Source organism: Populus euphratica, unplaced genomic scaffold (genome assembly GCF_000495115.2).
Source record: "Populus euphratica unplaced genomic scaffold, PopEup_1.0 scaffold12.1, whole genome shotgun sequence".
Lineage (NCBI taxonomy): Eukaryota > Viridiplantae > Streptophyta > Magnoliopsida > Malpighiales > Salicaceae > Populus > Populus euphratica.
Window position 1 is genome coordinate 1765945 of NW_011499858.1, and position 17289 is coordinate 1783233.

At 31.0% G+C, this 17289-nt stretch overlaps 2 protein-coding genes across 2 annotated transcripts; both read left to right on the forward strand.

Moving 5' to 3' along the window:
* The first annotated feature begins 234 nt into the window (after positions 1 to 234).
* On the forward strand, positions 235 to 2752 carry LOC105123997 (2-oxoglutarate (2OG) and Fe(II)-dependent oxygenase superfamily protein). The gene is made up of 3 exons (XM_011023818.1): positions 235 to 812; positions 1686 to 2031; positions 2291 to 2752. Exons 1-3 carry the CDS (start codon positions 313 to 315, stop codon positions 2534 to 2536), a joined length of 1092 nt encoding a protein of 363 aa, XP_011022120.1. The 5' UTR covers positions 235 to 312; the 3' UTR covers positions 2537 to 2752.
* A 10556-nt stretch (positions 2753 to 13308) lies between these two features.
* Positions 13309 to 15938, forward strand: LOC105123998 (transcription factor JUNGBRUNNEN 1-like). Its single transcript, XM_011023819.1, has 3 exons — positions 13309 to 13587; positions 14547 to 14857; positions 15421 to 15938. Exons 1-3 carry the CDS (start codon positions 13356 to 13358, stop codon positions 15808 to 15810), a joined length of 933 nt encoding a protein of 310 aa, XP_011022121.1. The 5' UTR covers positions 13309 to 13355; the 3' UTR covers positions 15811 to 15938.
* Positions 15939 to 17289: the final 1351 nt, after the last annotated feature.

The window sequence follows — 17289 nt, forward strand, 5'->3', positions numbered from 1 at the left end:
TTTACTTTATTCAACCGAATCATTGTCCGCCTTTGCCTGCACCATGCCACTAATAAGCAAGTGTCAGTGAAACAGATGGTTCTAGGGGTAGGTGCAATACTATTTTAATGGGTCTTTCTGCATTTTACATGTTGAATTTAACTAGTTGCATCATAAGGCAAGATTGGTGCACCATCTGATATTCTTTGGACCAATATATAACTAATATTCTACTTGCTTGTAATATAAATAGGCAACCCTACAGATTGTAGGGCCATCAATATTCATCGAAATATCTTCCCGCGTATCTACACAAATTAAGTTCACCGACAAATGGCCCCAAGCTTTCTTGATGGAAACTCACTGTTCAATTTTGTTGTCAGAGATGGGAATGGTGTCAAGGGCATGGTGGATTCTGGTCTATCAGAGGTGCCGGAACAATATGTGCAACAACCAGAAGAAAGAATAGACAAGCTTAATGCTATCGCACATGACAACCCACCAATTGATTTGTCAAAGCTAGGCGGACCCGACCATGACCAAATAGTGGAGGAAATTGCTAGGGCTGCCGAGACTCTTGGGTTCTTCCAAGTGACGAATCATGGTGTGCCTGTGGAGCTGCTCGAGTCACTTAAGGATGCTGCAAACAATTTCTTCTGCCAACCTCCTGAAAAGAAGGCTGTCTACCGTCAAGGTGTGAGCCCTAGCCCATCGGTGAGGTACGGTACAAGTTTTGTGCCTGATAAAGAGACGGCATTAGAGTGGAAGGACTACATTAGCATGCGTTATACTACTGATGCTGAAGCTCTTCAATATTGGCCTCAGGAATGCAAGTGAGTGCTCTTTGATTAAATTCGATAGCTTTCTTTTTTCTGGTTGTCAGTGATTAATTTTGGATTTTTTTTTGTTAAAAATAAAAAAAATTATGTTTTTAAATTATTTTTATAATGTGAAAAATAATTTTAAAAAAATAAAAAATATATATTTTAATACATTTCTAAACAAAAAAAATATCTTAAATTATTATTGTTATCACAATTTTAAACAAGTTTTAAGAGGTAGTTTAACATTGAATTTTAATTTATTATTTTTTTTTATATTTTTAAATTGTTTGATATTAATATTAAAAAAATTAAATATAAAAAATATTATTTAAATAAAAGATATTTTTAAAAAATAAACTCAGATATACCCGCCAACCAGGTTTCTTTTTTTTTAAAAAAAAAAACTTTCCAACTTGTAATCTTGGAAATAGCAAAAAAATTATTTCTAAACCTGTTTGGTCAAGGACAGATTATGTATGGAGTTCATGTGAACCCCACTTATAAAGAAGTCCAAAAGCATAGACTACCACAGCAACAGGTACATATTTAACCTACCCTACCCTCGATTCCAAACACTCCCTTAGACTTGCATTTATTAATCAGAAGTATTCAACGTACTCAAACTGAAGACCAACTGCTATCCATGTCTGACCAGCAATCATACATGGCTCTTATCCATGTAATAAAAAACTTGCACTTGGAATATCTCGGGGAATAGCACTAAAAATAAATAAAGATATTTTTAGTGTTTTCTTAACATCTAGGGGACACTATGTGTTTATTAATCTTCATGCTATGGTGTATTAGAATGTAATAACTGCATTTTCATTCTAATGGGATGGACAAAACTTGTCTGATGATAAATATTTTTACTGTTGTTAGGGATGTGGCGCTGGAGTACCTGAGGACATCAATAAAGATGGTGAGGAAACTTCTGGAAATTCTGATCGGGAAGCTTGGAGTGACTTTGGATGATTCAAAGATTGATGGCCTAATTGGTTTAAAGCTGGTTAACATGAACTTTTATCCAACATGTCCTAATCCGGAGCTTACTATTGGTGTGGGGCGCCACTCAGACATGGGCGTGCTTACTGTATTATTGCAAGATGACATTGGTGGTTTGCATGTTAAAATGGAGGAAGAGATGGATGGCAAGAGAAAGGGAGATTGGTTGGAGATCCCTCCAGTCCCTGGTGCTTTGGTCATCAATGTTGGTGACACCTTACAGGTTTGATAATATTCAAAATTAATTAAAACATGTCTGAGGAGTTCAATAAATGTGATTATAACTTAACTCTTTCAATTTTTTTTTTTTTTTAAATAGACTGATTTAAATCCACCAGCCTAATAGTATTAATAAAAATGATTGATCATATTCTTGAGGATTGATTGTCATTTTCAGCAAACTATAGAAAATAAATTTTTTTCAGCATGACTGAAAACAAACCTCATATTAATAATTCCAGCAAATGACATGTTTCTATTAGATACTAAGCAATGGAAGATACAAAAGTGCTGAGCACAGAGTGCGTACTGCAAGAACCAAGTCAAGAGTGTCCATCCCAATCTTCACGATCCCAAAACCAACCGAGAGGATTGGACCATTGCCTCAAGTAGTGGAGAGAGATGGAGTTGCTCGTTACCGGGAGTTCATCTTCGAAGAATACATGAACAACTTCTTCAGCAATGCACATGATGGAAAGAAGTCTCTTGATTTTGCAAAGAATATATAGCCTGCTTGATGCAATAACTTCTTTATATATAATGTATGCTTGTGTGCTAATGTGTTCTCTTAAGCTCTTGTCATTTGTCGTGGTTTTTGTTTGTGCCTAGCTTGCTATAGCAGCTCGCCTTGTAATAAAACCCCTCCTGTCCTCTAGTATGTCTCAAATAATGTTTATGTAATAATCTTGATTTGTTCGAGTTAATTACAATTTTCATTCCGTATTTTCAAATCTTGCCCTTCCTCGTCAGCCTTCTTATAGGGTTCATAATGAGCTTCCAATCTTTCGTAAACGAAAGGAATATGAGACCTGTGATATGCCAAGTAATCGACATTTTAGCCAACTGCATTTCCACCAGTAACAATCAAATATAACTTCGGTAACCGTTATATTGTACAGATATAAGGCAAGAATAATACAAGGAAAACAAAAGACCTGAACTCGAGAAGGCCTCATCTGTTCCTAAAACAGTGTAAAATAAATGCAGCATAGACTTGCATTTGGATACACATCAAGCAAGTTCTCCAAAAGTCTTTCACCGGCCAACCAATCAACTAGTAGGCCAGATTTATTGGGACAGCAACAAGAGCAGGGAAAATTCCTGGTCATGTCTTAGAAAACATCAATAAAATCCAACTACAACTAAACTTTCAGCTAGCCCCGCTCTCAAACCGACAATTGTCTGAACTGTGCTTAGACCATTGTGGAAGAAAACCGATTTGAAAAGAAAAAACTGGCAAAGCAAGACTTCAATCCTGCAAACATCTGAGTGCAAGAAATATAAAGGACTCAATCTCTACTATCAAAAGTTGTACTCCAACAGATCACTGGTATCTTGGCAAGACCAGCCCTAAGAGCACAGTCATAACCATGCTTCTTAGAAGAGGCATCTGTTGACTAAATATGTTTAGTCAAAGTCTCTTTTGGTTCTTCTAGGAGTTCTATCTGGATGTGTTGTTCTGGTTTCCTTATTTATCTTCTAGTCTCTTTTGTGTGTTTAGTGAATGAGTGTCAGTTCATCTCCTACTGTAATTTCTTTTTGCATAATAAAAGAACAATTCTCTTGTTCTGTCAGCTTGTTTTCCTTTACAGAGTTCTTAGTGATCTTGGGCTAGTGTGACTCAAGTCTCGCTATTGTTTTTTACGTGGTAACGGAGCTACAAGGAAGGTAGTTGGTTGTTGCAAGACCCTTGGTAGAGAAAATTAGCTGTAGTGCAAAATATAATTGAATGGCCGTGTAACTAGACATGGTATGGAGCTTTTGATAGAATCCAGTTAATAAGTTTTGAGGACTATTCTGAGTCTTATCTTGTTGGCGTACATCATAGGATGTTGTTGGTGGATATTGTAAAGTTCTGAACTTTTGAATGCAATTATTCTCGATTCTAATAATTATGTATGTAAAAAATTTAAATAGATTTTTTTTCTATTTCCGATACTCTATCTATCAACATTTTTAAAACTTTATTTTTATATATATATATCTTGATGTAATATTTAATCTAGCATTTTTTTTCCATGAAATTTTAGTAAAATTTTGTTTTTACAAAAATCTTATCCATATTTTTAACCCGCACAACAATAATAATCAACATATATTTTCACCATTACTCAGGTGATCTCAAAAATACCCTTAACCCATAATTTTTCATTATTAACATCATCATATTAAACATCAATTACATGCAATATCATTTTCATAAAACCCTTTAAATAATATATCATACATGTATGAAAAACAAGTTCATTAACAATTCATTATTTTCCTAAATACCACCCTACAAGGTCAATTCACTAACAATTCATTATTTTTCTAAATACCACCCTACAAGGTCAATCTAAACTTATACTTCAATTTATTACAAAATAATAGCAAACTCTACCTAATACAACTACAAAAGATATGTGATAATCCACTCCAATGACACTAAGTTGAAAAGATATAAAACATACATTTATAAAATTAGTCATTTAGTAAAACATGCACTTCATTTCAACAACTTGAAAGTATTAGCATAACTTGAATTATCTTTTCATAAAATAATTACTTTTGGTTTCAACATCAACCAACTTCTTACATCCATATTTGATCTATATTGCATTTCTAACTCATTATATTAATTCCATATACAACTATTCTAGCCTTCCTTTTATTATATGCCATAAGTTATCAGTTATAGGTATAGATCAAATACTTTTCTCTCTTGTTATCCTGCTTTAAGCCTTGAAATATACTTTTTTTAGATAATAACCCAGATCAAAATCATCAAAATCACCCCTCGTACTATAAGCATGTTTTGGAAGTCCTAGGCAATTAGTGAAATACTTCAAATGGATAGAAATTAAAAAAATTTATAATATAAAAGAGACTAAAGTATTATAAAAGAGAGCGATCAAATGCTCATATGGAAAATAAAATAATCTAATCAAAGAAATCAAGAAAAAAAACAAGAAAAAAGATGAAGAGCTCTCTAATTAAATATCCCTAATGATGGAACAACATCCAAAATTAAAGAAAACAAATCAATATAAAACATGAGTTGTGATTCGAAGAATTGGGGCTTTAGTGATATTCCTATTATTTATTAAGTAACTCATGATAGAATGGTCTAATAGTAGCCCTATTCTTTATACACTACTTAATGGATATTGTGAATTTTTCAAACCATAATAAGTCTTATATATAGATTTGCTTGTTATTATGAAATCACTCCAGATGGAATGGTCTAAAATTAGACCATGTCCTTTGGATGTTATTTAGTCAAATCATGCTCATGAATATCTTAACCTATATCAAATGATTCTATTATCTATTAAAAGACATAGGATGGAATGGTCTCATAATAGACCATGTTCTTTATATGTTAATTAACATATAATAAAGTCAATTAACATAATCCATCAAATAAACTAGGATGGTAACATCGGACTCATGTTCTTTAGACTTTGTTTATAGACAATGACAATACTTTAAATAAAATGCATACCACTTTAGAAAAACCATATTAAAACATAATTATTATTAAAAATAAACAACAACATAGCTTACTTTAAATAAAATATATATCATATTATCTACTTCTCTATTATATAATTAGCCCCTTACTTAGAACCTTTAAAGACAAGTTAGAGTTTCTAGTTACCATAAAATTAGATGGTGACTTTTTTTTTTTTACATATTAGTATGCCTTGATGTACACATGTTATAGTAGTTGCATAGAAAAAATGTTTTTCCTCGGTCTATGATCCTTATAATTACTAATTACATGATTTTTTTTCCTATGTCGCACATGTGCGACATCGTGGTGAATATTTCATCCTCATATATTTATTTATCTGGCAAATGTGAGAGAAAAGGAATTCTTGTTTTCTATCCGTGGCAAATAGGAATGAGAGTCGTCATCTAGTATTTTGATCACTAGGAACCCTAACTGGTTTTAGAGATCGGGTATGGAGACTGGTTACGTAAAGGAAAGGTATTAGCAACCCAAATACATCTTACCTAAGATAAGCATCATTGTTTAATTGTCTGATAAAAATATAAGGTATTGTCATGTTTTCTAATTGTGTAGTCTGTTTATGGTTTAAGAAAAGTCTTCATCGGTAAGGAGATCTTTATCTTATCACATATAAACCGAACCCGTTCTATATCAACAAAAGAAATTTTAGAATATTGGGAATACATTTTATATATAAATTCATAATCCCAGATGCTAAAAGAAAACAAAATGATTTTTTAAAATTTTTAAAAATATAAGCCAAGTTCTCGTAACTTTAATAAACTGGTTATTAGAGCCAAAATGCATATTAAAACATGTTTTTGAATTTTGTTTTATAATTTTTGTAATGTTTTGACAAAAATTGGATATTTTAATAATAAATTCGTATCTTTATAATATAAAAATATAAACCAATACTAATCAAGATGGATAGAAAAACACACAATAAAATCACAAATTTTTTAAAATATTTTTTTGAATTTGTTTTAGACTAGGCTAGACTCGACCTTCTCATTTTGGGCTGAGTCGGACTTGTTTAGCCTAGTGAACAATGGAGCACTCTCCATTGTTCATACATAATAGTGGAGGAGTCAGGGACGACGAAGGAGAAGAAGCTGACCTAGCAATGGTGGTGGTGTTGGTGTTGACGGTGGCAGGCTATGGTGGTGTTGGGGAAGAATGGCGCGACAAATAGGGGATTCCAGATGGCAACTCTTTTTCTCTTTTCTTTTTGTTTTTTTCTGTGTTTCTTCTTCTCCCTATTTTTATCTCCTACTTCTCTATTTATTCTTCTTCTTCTTCTTCTTTTTTCTTACTGTTGTTGATGGTGGCTCAAGGTGGGGGCGAAGAAGAGGACTAGTGGTGATTCACTTGGTTCCAGACTACTAGGTGGCGATTCTTGGCGATGCTATTGGTAAAAATAATGGTTCTTCTTTCTCCGTGTTGTCCTCTGTTTCTTCCCTTTCTCCTTCTCTCTTGCTCTTCTATTGTCTGTTTCATTCTTGTCCTTTATTCTTTGTCTCCTTTCGTTCTTGCTTCTTTCCCTCTCTGTTCATCTCTATTTTCAAAACAATCTATGTTCCTCTCTCAAACTATCCCCTGCTTTCTTCTCTCTATTTTGTTCTCCTCTCCAAAAATCTCCCAGGTGGCTCCCCAAAATTTTTCCGTCGCCCCCGGTTCATTCCCCTCCCCTTCTTTTTATAAGTAGGAGAAGAGGGAGCCCCCCTACTTTCTGTCTCATCATGGTGCAGGGGAGCAGGGCTACCTTACCTTTACAGGGTAAGGTAGCCGCCCGTTTGCAGGGCATGGTGCCCCTCTCTTTTATTTATCATGTTGGCAAGGTATGTGGTAGCATGGGTTGTGTCAGGGGGGAGAGAGAGAGAGCAAGAGAAAATGAATTCAAAAACTCTTCTTCCCCTACTAAATGTCAAGGGGAAGAAGAAGTAGCAAAGTGTTGTTCAAAATAACACCGTATATTTATTTATTTTGAACAGTGCATGAAAAAAAAATGAATTTGGAAATAATCCAAAAATTGGCTATGACATTCTATTGACACGACCAAAAAATTGATGTCTTCTCCCAAGTATATGAGTGTAAAAGTAATAAATAACCCGGTAAGATCACAGTCGAACCACAAGGAGGTTAACTATATAATAATAATAATAATAATAATAATAAGTGAAAGAGGAATTTGAATATAAGATTAATGTAAGGATTAAACGATGATAAAAACAAATGTCAAGATTAGAGAATCTATTAATGGTATTTCAAATAAGTATAGTATAAACTATTTTTATTACTCAACTAAAAACCACATACAAAGAAAGTTCCAATCGGATGATTTATCCTTAATAGTTTATTATAAATTTTTAACATGATCATATTATTTTTTTTTTTAAATAACACCAAACTTTTAAATATTGTCAGAAATTTATGATGTTAACTTATGTAAACAACAAATCAAATTCCTTTTATAGCACAGGTGTAGGTTATACCATATGGTTGGCTATGAAAATATCAAACATTTATTGTACCAAGTGTTATACAATACGAATATAGATTAACAATTTAACAAGTAAAGTATTTAGCCCTATGTCTTAACTTTCCATTCATATAAAGCAGATTTAAATCTAATTGTTATTGAGTTAAAAATTAGAGAGATATGTGGCATTTTATGATTAATCAAAATTTAAAATGATGCCCAATAGGAAACCACCATCTATTTATATAGTGGCAACTAGAGCTAATTTTGGATGAATGGACTAATGCTGTCACAAAATTAAAATGTCAAGGATTCAACTGTCCTTTTTGAAATTATAAATTTGTATTTATCATAAATCAAAATCACATGAATCTCTAGTTTCATTAGTCCTAAATTATAAAAGCATTATTCTTTTTAGAAATATTATACCATGAATCTATACTATGAGATTTTATAAATTTTGGATTTCTGTTTTTGGTTTGTACTTCGGAGTTTAAACCTCACAAACCTATATAGTGTGTAGTGTGTATAGCAGTGCACTTTCATTCGCTTGGCATTCCAACTAAAAGATTAATTTTTAGAATGAAAGTGGAAAATTGAAAATTTGATAGGAATAAAAGAATTTATTATTATTATTATTATTATTAGAGAAACGTACGTATAACCGAAAGAAAATAAAATATTGAACATGTCTTGATATATCTTAATTACAGCTAAGGTTGTTTCTTGACTAGAGCTGAATTGTCCCTTGACTTGCTCTGTTTTTTATTATTATTTTATGATCAATCAATTGTTAATTGACTACAATTTATCAAGTTTAATTTTCAAACAATTTGAGACTTTTATATATGACACTGGTTGAATTTAAACAATTTGTGTGTTTTCTTATTCTTCTAGAGACAATCACCATCATGGATTTTTATGTTATAACAAATTTGAAAATTTACCATGTCTCATGAAAATCTAAAATAATAATAATAATAATAATAATAACAACTAACTACTTGTCTGCAATCTCAATATTTAGAGCCTTATTGACGTTGTATGCAGTGAAAGGATAGTAAGATTTCTTACACCTCTGAACTTACGAAGATTTACATATATGTAGTCATGAGGAATTCTGAATTTTTATGATCAAAGTATTGATGGAGAAAGATAATTACAAGGTCGGTTCAAATAGAAAAATCGGTAGCCCTAAGTAAGCCCAGAGTGAACAAGATAAAATACAATCTTAGAATCATTTGCCAATCCTTAAATATTAAAGCACTTTCCTAACAAAAAAAAACTGATTAAGATTTGAATCACTTGACAAAACCATCTTCAATGTAAGAATAACCATTTAGTACTCATGACATTGAGACTCACACTTTCCGCTTAACAATCAATACGTTAGTTTGTATAAAATTCATATAAAAATAAATCATTTTCAAATATAAATTATTATATAGGGATGAACCATCCAAGAATTTGAAGCCAATGGCGGAAACAAAGTCTGAAAGTCAATGCCGCGATGAGCTTCGATCCAGAACCGAAGTCTCTAAAGTCAATATTCGCCTGGTCCAAATGCTCTAGATTGATAAGTCCTAACTTTTCCAGCTAAATGACATATTAGATGCCAACACAGCTCTATATATATATATATAGACACACACATACAAAGAGCCTCTTCTTCTTTGACTATTTTCCACCGTGTGGCTGCAAATAAAAGTTGATTTTTATCATGAAGAAAACCCAGCTCACCACGCAACGGATTGAGATAATTAAGCGTGAAATTCAAGTAAAATATGGTGAGTTATTAGATAAGATTTTAAGATATTATTTATATTATTTTTTAATAAAATTTTTTAAATAAATTTTTTTTAAATTTTAAATTTATATTTTATATTATATTTGATTTTTATCAAATAAATAAAGATGATAAAATTTAAATTTATAATTGTTTAGTTATTGAAGTTATAATATGATATAAAAAGTTAATTTAATTAAATTTAAATTATTAAATAAAATATTTAAATATTATTTATATTATTTTTTAACGTAAGAATGAAATATCAGCGAAATCTACAGCAAGATAATCACTGTTACTGTCGTAGTTTAATTAATTGCAAATGGCATAGACACTGAGCTGGGCCCGTCAGATCGGAAATCATCAAACCGACAACGCTATACAAAACCAAAAATTAATATTCCATATATAAAAAAAGAAAAAAAGAAAAAATGCAACCTACTGGTGCAGAAAGGAATTTACTGCCTGGAGCATGGATGTCTTTGTTCGGATGATTAAAACCCTTTCACCAAACTGTTTTCTGGTGTTTTAATGTTATTTATGGCTTAGAAAAAGACAAAAATGTTTCAATCCCCAAGTTGGAGAAGGGACTTGGTACATGACTGAACATTTTCTGAATCTATATACACCCAATTAATGCTATCCTAAAAAAATTTCCTAATACACGAGTTCATAAACTATTTCTTTTATGTGTAACATTTTTTATTATTATTATTATTTATATAAGTGTTTGAGTCAATTTATATATATTATAATTAATTTTATAATTTATTAAATATTCTGTAAATTCAATAAACATATAAAACACTATAAAGATGATTATAACCTAAAATCAAGCCATAGGCAGAGCAGAATCTTGAAGTTGTCTCTCATCCTTTCTAAAAAGCTAAACACTTTATCTTGCATGGTATTTAAGTTTTCATACCGACTAGGATTGTCTCTAATACCATTATATCGAGCTTCTAGCTTGAGGAAGAGACTTAGCGTGCAACCTAACAATAATTGAGCTCGCATGTGCGACATTAAGTTGAAATGCCTTGTTCTAATTAACTAGTGTAAGAGAAATCTGTTATTGCGAATGAGTGCGTAAATTGTTCTTCATAAATTATTTCTTATATCTTATTTTAATTTTTCATAACAATTATAATGATATTCATGGCTTATGAAAGAAAACAAAAAACAAAAATAAAACAGAGAGAGAGAGAGAGAGAGAGCGCGGCAATGGAGGAATATGATATGATATATATTTAGTCAGCACTATGAATGGAGACAATTAATAAAATAAATGAATGGTCTTTTCTATCTCTCCGGACCTGTAGTTAACAATCCGTCTAATTTTGAATGGATTTTGCTCTCATCAGTTATTGATATATCTTGTTAGTCGTCAAACAACTTAATAAATTAGTTAATTACTAGTGTATTATCCAAGCTAGGTTTTTGACAAAAAAATAATATCTAGATTGTTAAAAAAAAATATTCAACAATATCATAATTAAACATGGCATAATATTTTAAATTTGAAAAATTCTTGTTTTTATCTTATTGTATGATAAAAAAAATATAAAAATCAATTTTAATCAATTCAATATTATTGATAAAATTTAATTAAAAAATTCAACATAAAATAATAAAATTAAAATAAATAAAAAAGAGCTAAAAAACCAAAATGCCACTAAAAAAAGGCATGGGTCTAATATCAAAAACCGATTCACATACCTTCGCATATGATTTTGGTTTTTTTTATCTTTAAATAAGTAGCGCTAACAATATTACCCATTACATTTTAAAAGGAAGAAAAAAAGTAACGTGAAAGACAAAATATTTTTCTCCTAGTAATTCATAAATTAATGTTTGCACAATTTCATCTGATCATTTTCGATTTAATTTAGTTTATCCAAAAACAATCAAACAAAAAAAAATCAAAATTATTGATATATTTTCTTTAAAGATTCTATATAGATTTAATTTTTTACCCTTAAATACTCAATTATATTAAATTGTTATTGTTAATTTTATATTTATTAAGTTTTTTGGCCATTGAAAATTCATTTATATGAAATTATTACTATGAATCTTATGTTCAATAAATTTTACACTTTCTAATATTTTTTCTATTTTCAAAAAATTTAAATAACACAAATTTATAATCACACATCAATAAATTAAATTTTACATTACATATCATTTACTTCGAACTTTCACCATGAATCAGTTGCATAGTCAAGATTTGCGCGTACGAGAACTTCTAGAAATACTTCCATTTCAATATGTATGCAACAGATGAATATTCATTGGTTCAAAACATCATTGAAAGAAGAAAAGGAATACAATAGAGCTGTCTTTTTATTTTCAATGCCCACGCAATTAAGTAATTTATTTATTCTAGTAGTTTTCACAATATTAAGCTCTTACACGACATCTACGACCAGAAAGATTTTCTTGTACGACAAAATAAATTGAGACAGTTTTATATATATTGTCCTTTTTTTTTTACTTGATCACCCCTTTATAATTCATATATAGCTAAATAGGAGCATCAAATATTTATACCAATTATATATATATATATATATATATATATATATATATAATAAGAAGTATTCATATATAACTTTCATAAGAAAACCATTTTACTTTCTATCACAGAAATTTAGGTTAGTACATGTAAGAGAAAAAAACGAGTGTTATTTATTTTTTGTAATAAGAAGTAAATTACATGTGCTCCTGAAACCCCAAATATAGTAGTACTAGTAGTTGTGCTGCTGTTAATGACCAGAATCCTCACCCCAGTCCTTTAAATGAGGAGTGGGTAAATTCTAGAACATCATACAAACAAGCAGGTAAATTCTAGAGAAGAGCAATTCTTATGGGTCATGGGAAATTAGTATTTACTTGCATAAAATAAGTAATATTATTGTAGATTTTATAAAGTCAAATAAGTGTGAAAAAGTACAAAGTTAATTGAATACTCAGTCCATAGTAAGAGAATATGTATGCATGCATTCATGTAATAGGTTATTACCCGTTTGTTTACAAGAGATGGCAGGCTACCCATCATAATATGACTTAACTAATCTTTTAAAATAAGTATCATTTCAAATAGCAGATTAATTCAACATAAATACGCGGCACTTTTTATATGTTTTGACTTGAATAGGCTAAAATAATGTTAAAAATATTAGAGGAAACATGATCAACAAAATTAATTTGGGGGAGGTTAGTCTTGGTCATCAATTCTTCTTTTTTTAACACTTGTGTGTGATTTCATATACTGAAAGATTTGAGTCTAAGAAAAGTATAATACAAAGTTGTCATGCTAGGATCAAGTGCCTGATTTTATCAAGTCGTGGATGGCAACTAAAGAACAAGTGCAAAGACTATTTCTACCTTCTTAGATCTTGGTGGGTCCTTCTTACCTCGTGCAGTCAAAATTCAGACTTGACCTTAGCCCCTCAAGACATTATTAAAGAACGTTCTTCCATGTCCAAAATTAACTTCAAACTGTTATGATCACCATTTTCTCTCTACCACAACAGCAGACAGAAAAGGGGGTTGTAGCGAATGGTGGAGAAGATCATCAATATGAACAGTCAAGATCATATGAGGAGTACTAATTATAAAGATGATGATGACGACGAAGAAGAAGAAGTTCAACTTCCAGGGTTTCGATTTCACCCAACAGATGAAGAACTTGTTGGGTTCTATCTTCGTAGAATGGTTGACAAGAAGCCTCTCAGAATTGAACTCATCAAACAAGTCGAGATCTACAAATATGATCCATGGGATCTACCAAGTAAGTTATTTGTTTCAGCTCTTAATTATTTTTCATATAATATCTCTTTTTCTTTTTCACATAGAGGTTTTTTTAATCAAAATAAAACGAAATATTAGGGTTTGAGAAAACAAATCCATAAGAATTTTGTGCATGGATTTATTGATATAATATAAATTTTAAGTAATCATTTTCATTAATTTTAATGAAGTTATAGTGCATGACTGATCTCTAGTTAGCTAATATATATACTTTTAATTTCTTGGCATATGTTGATATGAAGAGATATAAACGATCGGTTAGGATTTCTAGCCATATCCATGGCTACATATAACACTCACACATGTAAGTGAGATAGAGGAGATCACTTGAGAAAAATGAAACAACAAAACAAAAGGTGTTTATCAAGAAAGCAATGTAACAAAGTGGTGGTGGTTATAAAGGATATTTTCAATATTTGTTTTATGCATTTTTTCATGTGAATTTTACATATATTTATAGAGAAAGAAACTATATAGCAAATCATTCGGCCACACACAGAGTTCATTAATTAAGAAGTAAATTTGGTTTCTTGATTATATTTCTCTTTTATAAATTTATATTTTGCTTAATTTGTCTTATTTTAGTAAGTTAATAGGAAAGTTGGTTAAATTTGTTTGATTCGTATTTAAATTAAAAAAAAAAATTCACTTCATCTTTGATAATTTTCTTCTCGTGTTTAGTCATGCCATATTCTTAATACCTAAATCAGGCGCTTAATAAAAGCTTCTTCTTCCATAAGAAAATGGTAAAATAGCAGGGCCTTCTACGAATGAGAAAAATTAAGAAATAACGAGAGAGAATAATTTCATTTCCTCTTGAAGAAAAAAATAGCTGGCGAAACTATTTTTGTATAAACCACTTGTTTCAGCCAGCATGCCAACTTCTTACATATTTTGCCGCAAATCTCTCTCTAATTTCTTTGGTGTATATTCATGTAGAGTCAAGCTGTGTGGGAGATAAGGAAGGGTACTTCTTTTGCAAACGAGGAAGAAAGTATAGGAATAGCATAAGACCTAACAGGGTGACAGGGTCTGGATTTTGGAAAGCAACTGGCATTGATAAGCCAGTGTATTCAGTTGGAGGAGAAGGCTGTGACAGCATTGGACTCAAGAAAACACTTGTTTACTACGGCGGAAGTGCAGGAAAAGGTACAAAACCCGATTGGATGATGCACGAGTTTCGCCTTCCCACGAAAGATAACAGCACCTCCACGGCCACTGTCAAAGCTAAAATCTCTGATCAAGAAGCTGTAAGAACATAAACTAACTAAAATAAATTATAAATTATAGATGCTCGAGATATTATGATTTTTTTAACAAATTATTCTACCAAATACTGATCTTTGCTAAATCAATGATTCTATCATCGTTATAATTTTGTCAGTGAGAGGTATAGCTAGGAAAATAAACTCTTGTATCTCTACTCTCTAGTATTGTTGTAAATCATAAAGCAACAGATTTTACACAATGATAATTATACATGAAATAGGTTCATATGTATCAAAGAATATAATAAACTTTTAGTTGGGAATTCGTTTAATAATAATTTAAATTTTTACATTTAGTAATTCTTTAACATGGTACGTATTATGTTTTTTGTACATGGAAAAAAGAAAATCTTTCGCAGTTCCAGGCATGTGCGAAGAGATGTTGTTCCTCCATCATATTGGTGGTCTTGGTATAAATATATGATGGACCGATGGAATGGCCTCGTGCACTATTATATAGCTTCTCATCATTGAATTGAAAAGATCATGGTAATTGGAATACTCATTCATCTTTTCTTTGCCAATTGATTTTTGATGGATTACAGGAGGTATGGACACTTTGTAGAATTTTCAAAAGAAACGTGTCGTGCAGAAAATACACACCAGATTTGAAGCAATTATCAACTACACTTCAACAACCACCAATCGACACAGGCTCCAAGATATGCTGTCAAGTGGAATCTAATTACACTCAAGAAAGCTACGTCAATTTTGGTGCTCCACTCATTCAACATTACGATAATAAGCCTCCAGTTCATCATGTCAAGGGGAGGAAACCACTGCATGTGGACCAGTTGAGCTTCGAAGCTCAACCACCATCTATGGCTTCATCTTTAAACATTTCCAGCCCATTTGGAAATCAGATTCTTACGCATGGGGAATGGGATGAACTTACATCAGTTGTAGATGGTGCTTTTGATCCCTTTCTTGTGTGAATATTTGTGTAATTATATTAGTGATATATAGTTAATTGGGACTAAATTAGCTTTACTATTTGGTTTGTAATATGTATACATAGCCCTGAAAGACAATATTCGTTTTCCCATGGACTTGACTTTTTCTGTTTCGAAAGGTGTTCATGCTTTTCTACTTCTTTACTGGATGTTGCATGGAAATTGAGTAGATGGGTTTGAATTCATGAAATTGATCAGCCAATAAGCAAATCAGCCGCTTCTCCAAAAAACCACCTTCAGATTAGACAACCTGTGACTCTCTCTCAAAAAACTTTCCTAGCCTTTAAACCATTGAGCTGTCGTCGGCTGCTATCGCTGGAACTAGCTTCAAAATCTCTCCTTTCCCTTTTCTCTGCAGGTTTCATCCTTATCTTTCCTTCCTCTTTCACAATCAATTTTACATGATATATAACGACAGAATGCTCATTAGGCATTTAAACATTGATTCTTTCATTAAAATATTTACAGCAACTTATCGTTTAATTATTATGTCGGTATATAACTACTAATAAATTTATAAATGGGAAAAGTACATCAAGCAAAATAAATTTATCACCATCATTATCGATAATTTTATTAATGAATATGATACATCATCAATAAAAAAAGATAAATAATTTATAATTCTATTTGTTATTAAAGTCATATATATTACTAACAAAATTAACTCATCAGTGATTTACATATTATCAAAGAAAATTCCTGTAATTTTTTTAAACTCTCTTATACTTTCTAAAGGATTTAGTTCGTTAATAATTTTATTTGTAATTGTCATTAGTAAAGTTCTGTAATTTTTTTCAACTCTTTGAAACTCTTTTTTAGAGGTTTATTTCATTAGTCATTTTGGAAGTATTGTATTTAATAATTTTTTTAAAAAATAAAATAAACAAAACAGAAAAAACTAAAATAAATAAAACAAAAAAAAAACCAAATATTTAATATAAATTTGTTTAAAAAAAATATCAATTTGAATATAATTTATCTTAATTTATCTAAAGGATAAAAGTTGAAAGAGCAGAAGGGGGCAAATATGGATCTTCATCGGGACTAGGTGGGTGAAGGATAAAATTTGAAAGAGCAGAAGGGGGCAGATATGGATCTTCATCGGGACTAGGTGGGTGACGAGATGACCACATGTACAATCAAGATTTGACAACAACTCCTCAAATAATCGCTCCTCGTCAGGTCATCTAATGTAACATCTCATATCAAAAGAAGGGTATCTAGAGTCAGGACATGTTAAAACAGTTGATACCTAATCTTGTAGGACACGTTTTAGGATCTGTAGGCTGCTAAAAACAAAATCGTGAGGGGTGAAATCTGGGTTGGGCTGAGCCATAGCAAACAATATTTTATAAGGGAGAGTGGGTCGAGCCTTACATATGGTATCAAAGCGCAGTTGTGATGAATCATGTATTTTGAGATAGAATGATATATATATATATATATATATATATATAT